The sequence below is a fragment of the Mus caroli genome, chromosome 2 (genome assembly GCF_900094665.2).
Source record: "Mus caroli chromosome 2, CAROLI_EIJ_v1.1, whole genome shotgun sequence".
In the NCBI taxonomy this organism is placed as follows: domain Eukaryota; kingdom Metazoa; phylum Chordata; class Mammalia; order Rodentia; family Muridae; genus Mus; species Mus caroli.
In genome coordinates, this window is record NC_034571.1 from 146,132,576 (window position 1) to 146,145,106 (window position 12,531).

The 12,531-nt window shown below is 49.8% G+C and overlaps 1 protein-coding gene across 2 annotated transcripts in view; it reads left to right on the plus strand.

Moving 5' to 3' along the window:
- Bpifb1 (BPI fold containing family B member 1) overlaps positions 1-12,531 on the plus strand; it is a 31,465-nt gene extending 18,934 nt beyond the window's left edge. For both annotated transcript variants that reach the window (XM_021156342.1, XM_021156343.1), the window contains exons 7-16: positions 1,931-1,994; positions 3,731-3,816; positions 5,178-5,357; positions 5,714-5,767; positions 6,244-6,402; positions 7,528-7,595; positions 8,450-8,495; positions 9,473-9,536; positions 10,402-10,478; positions 12,364-12,531. In XM_021156342.1, the coding sequence (XP_021012001.1) occupies positions 1,931-1,994; positions 3,731-3,816; positions 5,178-5,357; positions 5,714-5,767; positions 6,244-6,402; positions 7,528-7,595; positions 8,450-8,495; positions 9,473-9,536; positions 10,402-10,478; positions 12,364-12,396 (831 nt within the window). In that variant the 3' untranslated portion in view covers positions 12,397-12,531. The remainder of the gene's footprint in view (positions 1-1,930; positions 1,995-3,730; positions 3,817-5,177; positions 5,358-5,713; positions 5,768-6,243; positions 6,403-7,527; positions 7,596-8,449; positions 8,496-9,472; positions 9,537-10,401; positions 10,479-12,363) is intronic.

Here is a 12,531-nt window from a genome sequence, read left to right on the forward strand (position 1 = left end):
GAGAGGGAGAGGGAGAGGGAGAGGGAGAGGGAGAGGGAGAGGGAGAGGAAGCAGGAAGATGGACGGTCAGGAGAAAGAGAGGAAATAAGTAGACATATGTGGCTTCCAAGTCAAGCCAACGGTTTATTGTTATGAGAACTTTAAACCCCTGAGCATTAGCAGAGGAGCATATCCAAAAGGTGGTTTTAAAGGGAGATGGAAAGAAATCACTTTGTTAAGTGATCTTTTCTTACGGTTGTGAGTATGCTATGCCAGAAACATAGACAAAGGCCTTCATGTCTTTCCACAGTGTCAGAACTTGCTGACTAACAATAAATTCAGAGGTTCGTGGGTTTCAGTGGTAGCAATGTGTCAGACCTTGGTCGTCTGCCCGAGAGGATTGCAGGTTCTTTTATTCCAGTTTTTTAGAGAAGGGCATAGTCTGTTCTCAACACTTACATGAGAGTTGTGGGAGTGGGAGAAAGGGTATCGCATAACCCAGACTGCCCTTGAATCCCTGATCCTCCTGCCTCCATATCCCAGGGCATGTGCCAATATGACCAGCAGGCATAGTTTTAAATTTTTTATTTTTCTTTTTAAAGATGGAGTTTCTTGAAGTAGGGCCCAGATGCAAATATTTTCAAAAATTTAGTCAGAATCGTATTTGAATAGTAAAAAAAAAAAATTTCTCAGCAGAAGTGGCATGAACTTGTAATTCTAAGCTAACTCTGACCTGTAGGTTTGCACGGTCACTTGAGGCAGGGTGCAGTGGCCATAGTTGTGGGTCACAGGGTGTGAAGGAAGTCATGCAGAGCACTCTGGGATGGAGCTCACCAGAGAAGGAAGGAGCCCTTTTCAGTGTGGACATGACTCATCCAGCCTGTGCTTCGGGACTATCTGAAGGCTACCAAACATGGATGTCCCGTCCCATCCTAGATTCAAAAGCAACAGGTCTGATGGGATCCCTTTGTGTCCCAGACTCTAATATGTAGCTAGGGTTGAAGGAAGTGAAGGATGAGGTATTGGAGGGGGAGGGGGAGATCTCCCCCTCTGTTCCTTCTCCTCTCTGGGTCATGGGTTGGGAAAGCCAGTGGAAGCAGAGAAACACTATTCACAAGAAAAGTTAGCATTTCTCAAACCATGCTGCTATCACACAAGAATATTGATGGGATGGCCAGCTAGACGGTCCTTCCATTAGGGCAGCTAAACATCAGACAAAAGGTCTACAGGTCCTAAAGACAGCAGGGCAAATGTTTACTCCCACCTCCCTGGCCCCCTTTCAGCAGAACCACTAAATCCACACTGCTGACTCTTAGGGGCTACTGATACTTTTTTGTGGGACTGGGCTGCTGGGTGAGATATTTAGTAACATCTTTGGCCTCTGTCCACTAGATGTCAGTATGGCTCTTCTGCCACATAATGATAACTAAAAAAAATGTCTTGCCGGAGACTAAAATCGTCCTAGGTTGAGAGTTGCCGTGTCGATGTTAGGCAGAGAACTCCTTGATGGCACAGGACTATCTGTTGGGGCTGGAAACTCACCAAAGATACAGAGCTTAGCATTGGGTGGGACAGCCCAGCTGGTCCTCTGTCCTAGAGTCTGACATGGGAGGAACTCTTTATGAAATGAATAAGTGAATTCTTGGCTTCCTCTAAGAGAGTTATGGGCTCCTTTGAGCACTCATGAGTGTCCCGGGGAGGGTAGCTGGCAGGCCAGGTAGAGTTTGGACACAAGGAAAAGGGCAAACCGTTGACCAACGGACCTTAGGACAGCTGTGAACTCTGAACAGCAAGGTGGGACGGAGATGGGCAAATCTGTGAGTCCTCAACTCCACAGATGAACATTTGACTCTCTGGGGCATTACAGTGAGACTAGGAGGAGAGCAGGCCCAGGAAGCAGTAGGCAAGGGGCTGGTTCTTCACTAATAGCCCTGACTTTGTGCTATTACAGCTGTGCCCTGTGATCCAGCAGGCCTTTGATGATATGTACGAAGACTTCCTGAGACTGACAACAGGTAAGCTCTGCTGTCTGCACTGCCTTTCCCTTTGACTGCAGGCTTAGCCTTCAGGCCCCACCTTTACCCAGGAGAGACTGTCCTCTCAGCACCTTGGGTCAGCACAGGTGAACAGGCATCTGCTAAGCCCTGTCTAGACACCGCAGCTTCAACTTCATAAGCACCTTATATGTGCAAGGCAGTGGTTCTCAACCTTCCTAATGCTGCGACACTTTAATACCGTTCCTCATGTTGTGGTGACCCCCCCCCACCACAAAATTATTTTTGTTGCTACTTTCTAACTGTAATTTTGCTACTCTTATTAATCATAATGTAAATATCTGTGTTTTATGATGTCTTAGCCAACCCCTGTAAAAAGGTGGATCAACCCAAGGGGTCATGACCCATAAGTTGAGAACCATTACTCTACATGAGGCTCAAATACCCAGGTAGGGCTGGATTAAAACCCAGCTCTACTGCTGACTTGATCCTTGACTTTGGGGGAGTCACTTTACCTCCTTGTCCCCAGTTTCCTCAATGAGGCTTTCTACCCACCAACCTCAACGGATTATAGTCAACATTTAAAGGTTATAGAAAAGTTCTGGGCATACAGGACATGTTCTGCCTGACATGGAGTTGCTTAAAAATATATGCACACTAGATGGACAGATGGATGGATGGATGGATGGATGGATGGATGGATGGATGGTAGACTGACTATTGTGTGATTCTGAAAGGAGGGAATATGGGCAGAGGAGAGCTGTATGTCCAGAACAAATGTCATTTCTCCCTCCCTGAGAATAGAAAAGAGGAGAAGACATGGACTTCTGTGTTCAACCTTGGAAATTGGTCCTGCTCAGCCCCCTCATAATAGGAATCAACAAAGGGGAAGAAAGCCCTACCATGCTGTGATTTAAAATCTAAAGAGGCACATTAAAGAGCAGCCTAGGCATAGCAGCATGGGCAGAGCAGAACAAATCACTAAGCCCCTAGTGCATATGAGGGCTAAATCCAGGGCTGGGTGCTGTATATGCACCATCTCACTCCCTCAGTGCACTCAACTGCACATATGGGGAAACTGAGGCATATGGCTATGCCTCCTCTAAGCTCACAGAGGAAACTCATGGTAGGGAAGGCTGGGACCTGATCCTTCCTGCTCCAATTAGGGGTGTGTGAGAGAGAGAGAGAGAGAGAGACAGAGACAGAGACAGAGACAGAGACAGAGACAGAGACAGAGACAGAGACAGAGACANANANANANANAGAGACANAGACANAGAGAGACAGACAGAGACAGAGAGACAGAGACAGAGAGAACTCCAATTAGGGGTGTGTGAGAGAGAGAGACAGAGACAGAGACAGAGACAGAGACACACAGAGAGACAGAGACACAGAGAGACAGACAGAGACAGAGAGACAGAGACAGAGAGAATCAGATTCAAGGCTGGAAGGCACTAATGTTATGGGAATTCCCGAGTCTCTCTAGCTGCTCTGTTCTCAGTGAAGCAGGGCAGGGCAGGGCCATGCACTTGGAGTGGGTTACAATGATGTGGGGGAAGCAAAGGTTTTAAACACATTAAAGTCTAGCTCTATGCTGGTGTTTGGAGTGGTCCCTGCAATGGTTGCCATGGTTACTACCAACAGCATCATTTCTCCTGACTCTGGCAGTGTCTCTAATGACCAGAAAGAAGCAGTAGAAAATTACCCCACCCAAACACACCCTCCACCTTCACAACCTTCCTTCTTGCCCTGAGCAGCACCCATTGCCCTCAGCCCTGGAGCCCTGGAGTTTGGCCTTCTGTCTCCCGCTATCCAGGACAGTAATATCCTGTTAAACCTGAAGGTGAGTGTCTAGACCTCAGAGCATACTGGGGACATTAGGGAACAGCTCTTCTTCTGTGACTACCCAGGGACCAACATCTACACATCATCAGGGTACGTAGCTGATAACACCATACACTAAGCATCCTGTGAAAGCCAGCAGGTAGACTTCATGTCTGACCTACCTACCTGACCTCAGACCTCGACCCTGTGTGTGCAGGGGTCCCAGGGTCTTTCTCTCAGGTAATCTCCTGCCCAACCTCAAACTTCTGGTGATGTTGCAACATGGGCTCAGGACAGAAGCATCCTCAAGGATCACACAGCCCCAACTTCCAGACCATGGCTCTCTGGCTATGTAGCTCTGGGCAGGTTTCCGTGTCTGTAAACTATAAGTGGTGATAATTAGGAGACAATGAGATGAGACCACACTGGCTTCCCAGACAGGGGGTGCTCAGTAACAATGGGCTTCTGTAAAACCCCTACTGCACATCCTGTGGGTGGTATGAGTCCCAGACCGGTTCTCGGGAGTCTTGGAAACCACTGCGTGGGAGAGTTCCATCTGCTCTGTTGCAGTTTGAATCCTTCCTTCACCTAAAGGGTTTAAGCGGTTGAAACCTAAATGAAAAGCAAGCATTCTGGTTACAAGCTGGTTACAAGCTAGTCATGGGTAGCATGCAGCCACAATCCTAGGTGCTCTGAAGATGGGAGGCAAAAGGATCGTTTGAGTTCAGGCATTAGGGGTCAGCCTGGGGAAGCATAGGAATATACCATCTCTTTAAATGTGAGACAGAAGGACAGAAGAAAGGATGGAAAAAGAAATTGAGACAGGGGAGAAGGGAGAGCAGAGGTAATCTAAGGGAGTCAGGAGGGGAGACTGCCAGGTACCTGACAAGCCATTGCCTTCATCAATCTAAACTTCCTGACACAAATGCAAAGATGGGAAACAGACAGAATGGGTTCCTGCCTTAGTCTAGCTTGTGTTGCCAGAACACAGTGCCTGAGTGATTTATAAACATTAGAAGTTTACTAGGCTTTTGGTCCTGGAAGCTGGAAATCCAAGAACATGCTGCATCTGCCTGTGGTGGAAGTCGAAGAGTGAGGGAGGGTGAGAGCAAGGGCAATCAGGAGTTGAGCTTACTTTCATGATGGTCTACTCCCACCTCCAGTAGCTAGGCCACTCCTGCAAGAGCACTAACCACTGATGAAGGCCCAGTCCCCTCCTGAAGGACCCACCTCTCAACCCTACTGGCCTGGAATGAGGTTTCCACCACAGAAACTTTGAGAAACACCTTCCCCTCAACACAGTTGCTTCCTTCCAGTTGGTTACAGGATACAATGGGCTATTGAAGTCCTCAGACCGTGCCCTGCTCTGTGTCTCCTCAGGCCAAGCTGCTGGACTCACAGGCGAGGGTAACCAACTGGCTCAACGACTCTGCGGCTTCCCTGATGGAGACCACCCTAGACGGGGCCCCCTTCAGCCTGACCGTGAGGCAGGACCTGGTGAATGCCATTGTGACCACCCTGGTCCCCAAGGAGGAGCTTGTAATCCTGCTCAGATTCGTGGTAAGCCTCGCTGTGGGGGGGGGATGCCTCACCCCCATGCCATCTGCCCACTGAGAGAGACCTGAGGTGGGAACTCCCAGTAACGATCAGCTCTGCCCTGATTGTGATGTTCAATGCTAGAGCCAAAGTCTTCCCTTAACACCCAACTTGGGCCCTGGTTCTGCCTTCAGAGACCAGATGTGTCTGTTTCCTCCCCCAAATATCCAGGGGGAGCTCCAAGGCACTCTGGATACTGAGGAATCCAGAGATGGTGCCTGCACCCCAATAGCACAGATCACTAACTGATCAGGGTCCTCATTTCACATACTGAAAGCGTGATTAATGCAACTGACTCACACCCCTCCCCCTCTCTCCAGATTCCTGATGTGGCCCGCCAGTTACAGATGGACATCAAGGAGATCAATGAAGAGGTGAGTCTGTTTGCCACCTAGAGCTTGCTAGGTGCTCGCTGACTCTGTTCATGGGTCTCTGCAGGGTAGAACGGATGTGGGTTCCTCTCTTCTTTCCCACTAAGGGAACCAGGCCCCCCTGGAAGCCCAGAGGCTTCTTTAGTCTAGCAAAGAAACTTGAAATTGATGATTTCCAGTGTGACGACCCATTGCAAGGGCAATGCCCCCTGGCCCCAGACGGAAGGGGTGGGCCAGAGTAGGACAGCCATCACATGCAGTGGAGAGAAAGGCAGGGAAAGGCGGACAATGGCCTGGAGCTGGGTGAAGAGAGAAACTCTGAGCCCTGCTTCAGGCTAAGAAACCGAGAACATCCCTGAAGGGAGGTGGCACTCCACCCAGGGGTGCTGGGAAGGACAGAGGCTGGAGACCAAGAAACACCACAGGGGACACTAAGGGCCTGTGCCCTGTGATCAAGTGTGGGTCTGATGTCGTTCCAGGCAGCCAACAAGCTGGGGCCCACCCAGATGTTGAAGATCTTCACCCACAGCACCCCCCACATTGTGCTGAACGAGGGCAGTGCCAGGGCAGCCCAAAGTGTTGTGCTGGAAGTGTTCCCTACCAACACTGATGTCCGGCCCTTCTTCTCTCTCGGCATTGTGAGTTTAAGTGTCTGTGATTAAAAACTGGGGGTCACTCTTTCATTGTTATGAATTGGGGCATCACCTAGTAGTGTGGGGAAGAGAGGGAGAGAAGAACCAAGAGTCAAGAACTTCGGGGGCCCATCAGCTAGTCACTAACACCAGCAGCCCCTAGGGATAGAGAGACTGTAGCTTCCATCAAGGCAGCTACATTCCAGCTAGGGGCATTTTCCAGAGAAAGGGCAACATTCCGTAGCTGAGAGACAACCTCACCCCAGAAGGGAAGGGGGTGGGTCAGAGTAGGACAGCAACCACATGCAGCCGAGAGAAATGCAGGGAGAGGCAGAGAAGACTGGAGAAGGGTAGAGTCTTGGGTGGGCTCTGAGGAGTGAGGCCAACCAGGCTTCCTCAAGGGGGCAGGCAGTACCTGTTGTGAGTAGATGGAGTTGACTCCTCCTTACAGCAGGGTCTCTCTGTGCAGCTCTACATCACACAATTTCAGGGATGCCTTTCACACACTACAGATTTATTGGTACCTCCCAGAGAGTTCATCTTGGCATTCTGGCCTTGCAGTGAAAAGACAGTGGGAGCCCCTTCCCAGACCTGATGACTTACTCCCTGATGACTCTCCATGGCTAGTGGGAGGCACTGCAGGAGAAATTGGTTCTCTCATCGCCGCTATAATGGGGCTCAGTGCTCAGCCCTCTGGGTCAAACTGATGCAGGTCTTGAGCCCTGAATGGCAAGCCTGACTTAGCCTCTGAGCTTTGCAACAATACTAACAATGTCCAGGGCTTACCGGAGCTGCTGACCTCCTCTGCCCTTCAGTCACTTCCCTGTACACCAGGGGACTGATGGGACCCGATCAGGGGGTGGTAGGGCTTATTGAAGAAGCCACGTGAACTGCCTGACACACAATAGCAGGCAGTAGGTATTGACTGTGTTGGCAGTGTCATCCCAAGCCTTAAGCAGCACCTGTGAATCAGGGGCTAGGGCATGGAAAGTGACGTCAGAGGGGTCGAACTTTTCCCAAGGTCACAGAGCCAGTAGCCAAGATTACCTTGACCCCAATCTTCCCTGTATAACCCTCCCTTTAGATGCACTCTCTTTTTTAAAAAGTGGGTCCTGGGCTGTCTTGTTGCAGGAGGCCAGTTATGAAGCTCAGTTCTTCACAGAAGACAACCGGCTTATGCTCAACTTCAATAACGTCAGGTAAATGTGCTAAGTGCTGCTGAGCTGCCCAGGCTATGCGTGTCTCTAATCCCCCACCAGGGGGCACCAGAGAGGGCTGATGACAGAAGGCTTGCCAGGACTGACCTTAAAGATGGAATTCCAAACAGAAAAATGAAGGGACTCTACAGGAGCCACAGAACAAGGAAACCCCACCACTGGGCTGGCCTGCACGCATCACCCCAGGCTTCAAACAGCCCATTCTGAAAATTTTTAAGACAAAAGCTATAACAGCCTAGATACTAAACCCTTGGGGCCCAGCTTTGAAGTGGTCTCTGCACCCCTGCCAGTCCTGCAAGGTCTACCACCTTCTGTCCCAGACTGAGTTCAATGACTCCAACTGGAGGCTCCAGCAATAAAGTTAGGCTCAGGAGAACATTCTGATCAGCCTGTACAGGGTGAGATAATAGCTAGGTATAAATAGATGGATGGATGATAGAGAGATGGTAGATAAGATTAGATAGATAGATAGATAGATAGATAGATAGATAGATAGATAGATAGATAGATAGCAGAGATATAAGAATCAAACAATCCTGTCACCCAGGCTAGCATTTCTATACAAGTACTTGAATGGTAACTAGGGACCCCTCAACCCCTCCCAGAAAGGACTTGACCTAACAAGTGCACCAACCCTCCCCCGCTCCTGGGTGATTTTCTGTCCTTTGGGCCACTGTCCAACCCCTTTAGAATGTGAACACCATGAAGCAAGGACTTTCCCTGCTTCACCATTGTCTCATGAGAGCCTGCCTGTGCCTTGCACATAGCAGGTCCTCCATAAACAGTTATTGACAGAGATTCCAAGGGACCACTCTCATGGGCATCTTCTGTTGCAGTATTGAGCGCATCAAGCTGATGATCTCAGATATCAAACTGTTCGATGTAAGTATTACCAGATTATCTCTAAGGGAACAGGGGCCAGAATGGGCCGCTCTAAAATGAGACACTGGCCAGGATTTGCTTAGAAAGAGATATCACAGGAAGCCCTGGGGTGGGCTGGTGGTCTTCTCACTACCCTCCAAAGTCTAGCCTGCAGGCTCCCGTATGAGCACCTACTGTATGCAGATATTGCTGAGAACACCAACCATGTACAAATCTGCACCACTCTATTATAAAACAAAGCCCCTCCGCTGACCCTGGGCAGCCCCTCTCCTCTGCTCCCCAGTTTCCCAAGTCCATAGCCTGAACTGGGCTGGCTCTTGTCTTCACCTTTGGGGTTTCACTTTGTTTTTGTTGTTGTTTTGTTTTGTTTTGCTACTGTTATAGGTGGTAGGGTTTGTTTGTTTGTTTGTTTGTTTGTTCAAGACAGGTTCTCACTATGTAGATCTGGCTAGCCTGGAATTCACTATGTACATCAAGCTGGCCTTGAAACTTAGGACAATCCTCCTGCCTCTGCCTTCTAGCTGCTGGGATTGTAGGTGTTCATTACCACATCTGACCCTCCATCGGTTTCTACAGGGTTTTGTTTAGAATAACAATCGTTTACTGCAAGATTTGTGGAAATCTGGACATCTGGTTTCTCTTCCAACGCAGAATTCTCAGGCACCTCCAGCTGCAACAAAGTCTCTGAGTGTAGAGAGCTCTCAATGAGCCACACCCCAGAGCCAAAGCAGAATTCTCAGGCACTTCCAGCTGCAACAAAGTCTCTGAGTGTAGAGAGCTCTCAATGAGCCACACCCCAGAGCAGTGGGGGTGCTCCCCAGTCTATCTGCTCAGACCCTGGCAGCTTCCGCCTGCAGGAGACCTGATATTCCAACATGTCTGCTGGATGCTCTTGTCATGGGGGGACAAGTCAGGGAACCTGAGATGGCTCTGAGGACCTGGCAGTGAGCCTTTAATGCCTTCCCTCTTCCTCGCAGCCTGAAGTCCTGAAGGACACCCTGACCAAGATCCTTGAATACACACTGCTGCCCAATGAGAACGGTGAGTGCTTCGTTCCTCAAGGCCCTCCCTAGGCTGCTGCACCTCCTGTCTTCACCCGGGACTCCTGTTTTCATGACCTACCTAAGCCTAGTTCTAACTCCTCCTGCTCTGGGGAGCATTCCTAGTCACCAACTGGAGAAGACCTCTCCTGCCTGGCATCCCCTCAACAGCCTGATCCTTTACTATGCCAGTTCTAAAGCAGGCAGGGATGAGCTCACCAGGTTCACAGGGCCAGCTGGAACCAGATGCAGACAGCTAGACCTCACTCAAGAGGCTTTAGGCAGACTGAGTTCAAGTCCCCAACATTCTTGCTGGCTTTGAACAAGCTCCCTGATCCTCCTGAGCCTTGGGCTTTCCACCTGTGAAAGCATAAATAAGAGTGCTTTCCTCGGAGGTGGGAAGGAGATGATGTATGTCAGGGGTGGAGAGAGCTGGTACCTGTGCCATCATCACTGGTGTATGAGAGCTGGTACCCTGTGACATCACTACCATATGTGAGGGGTAGGAAGACCTGGTACCCTATGACATCATCAACATGTGTGAGGGGGGAGAGCTGGTACCTGTGACATCATCACCTTTTTAATTTTGCTTTACAAGAGTAAGAAATCTCAGGTGGAGAAACTTCTACAGAGGGTTATGGGAGCCATGACTGTTCTTGAACAAGAGTGTTAAAGAACATGAGGTGCACTGTGGGACAACCAGAAGCTGATGCCAGAGGGCTGGGTGAATGCCGAAGTAGAGGACAGGCAAGCAGAAGGAAGGAAACAGACCAGGTCCTGTGTGCCAGATCCCAGGCTCGCCTCCAGGAACTGCAAGCATGCCCACAATGGTCCCCACCACTCTCTGACAACATTCATTATTTCAGGCAAACTGAGAACTGGAGTCCCCATGTCAATGTCCAAGGCCTTGGGATACGAGAAAGCCGTGTGGTCTGTGAGCAAGGTGAGAAGAATGTGGGAAGGCTGGGAGTGGCCCTGAGGTCACTTGTTGGACGTGGGCACCTGTAAGTGAAAAGTCACTGCTCCTCCTACCCCACTTCCCATTGTTCATGTCTTCACTCACTTACACAGAAATATTTCTCCACGCTGTAATATGTGCCATGCATGGCTCCTAGTGCTTCCGGCCATAGGAACAGATAATGCTGTACCCCCCTGGAAGAGCCTATTTTGTAGCAAGAGAAACCACCTATATAAACTAGTAAACAGCCCCGAGTAAATAAAGGATGGGAAGAAAAAGAAGGCAGACTCAGAAGAGAAGGCAGTAGTGGGAAGGGGCTGCTGGTTTTGATAGAATAGACAGGGAGGGCCTCTCTGAAAAGGTGATGTTTGCTGGCACCTGAAAGGCAAGATGGTGGGCCCCGTGGATAGAGGGAGAAGTGTCATATCAAAAGTACTGGCAAGCCCAAAGACTCTGAAGCTGAGGTGGGTACTGTTCCAGGAAAGCTCATCGGGAATTTTAGGGTATGAGGTAGCATCCAAGGACTGCAGATCTCAAGCTACACACACACACACACACACACACACACACACACACACACACACACCGGTGGTAACCTCAGCTTGAGCAGACCAGAGTTTCTGCTCAGTTCTCCATGCAGATGTCCCCAGTGTGATAGGCCTGGCACATACTAAAGGCTTAATAAACAAATGGTTGCTGAGCAGGTGACAACCCTGGCCTCCGCTAGGAAAGGGGCTGTAGCTGTGTCGGGCATCTCACACCAGTGTCAGTCTTAACAGCGCTGTCCACACCGGCTCTGCTGTCAGCCCTCACACCTGGCTCCGGAGGTGGATCCTGGTATGATCTCCTTTTACAGATGGGGAAACTGAGACTTGACGGCAGCAAGATAGTTTTCCAAAGCCACACGTGTACCCACTGTAGGCACAGTCAGATTTTACGTTTGACACCTGCCCCGGTAACCTCCTCTTACTTTAGCCACAGCTTCTTCTCGAGCCAGTCAGTACAGTGCCCATCTTGGTCAGCTGGCTAGTGGGCATTTATTAAGCACCTACTATGTACAGACACTGTCCACAACAATGAACAAAGCAGAAAAAAACCTCTGGCTCCTCAGAACTTCAATCCAGTATGTGAGGGGAGCCGGGAGAACAGTCACAAGGGTCATGTGATCACTACTCAACTCTACATTGCTCAGAGCTGTGACGAGATCAGAATACAATCTTTTTTTAATTGTTTTATTTACATTCGAAATGTTGCCCCTCTCCCCAGTTCCCCCTCCAAGAGTTCTTCACCCCATCCCCCCTCCCCTTTGCCTCTGAGAGGGTGCTCCCCCCATCAGATCCACACACACTCACCTCACTCCCCCCACCCCATCCTGACCCCACTTCCCTGGGGCATCAAATCTCTACAAGATTAGGCACATCCTCTCCCACTGAGGCCAGAACAAGGCAGTCCTCTGCTACATATGGGCCAGGGAGTAGATCAGAGCAAGTTTTATCATTACATTTAGTTTTGGTTTGATTTCTTTTTAAAGTGACAGTTGTTTAAAACTCAGGTGTCCAGGTCTCTCTGGAGACAGCCAGGAATCTACTTTTATAACATTTCTTTGCATTCTATTGTGGGTTTGGGGACAACTGTCCTACACAATCCAGCCACCGCATACGAATACTTTGCCTGGCCACAGATTGCTGGAAGATACTACTGTTCACATACAAACCCTTCATTTGACCCTGTTATGTGCTCTGCACAAGTGTGTGCCCCAACACGAGGCCTTCCTTCATGGAGGACAAAGGTAGGGCAACCCCCAAAAAGCAGGAAGTGAAAACCAAAGCAAAGGTGAAAACTAACCAGCTTGACTCCCCTTCCATTCCAGGGTGCCCTCAAGCTCACTCCAGCCTCCTCCTAGAACCCTGGCTCCCCGCCCCTCCTGATGAAGACCTGGACAGTAGCAGCCAGCCCCGGCCAGGTCCCAGCCAGGAGTGTGGAAGCCTGCTGTGTAGACTACTCCCCCCCCCCGCAGTTAATAAACACTTGCCCATGG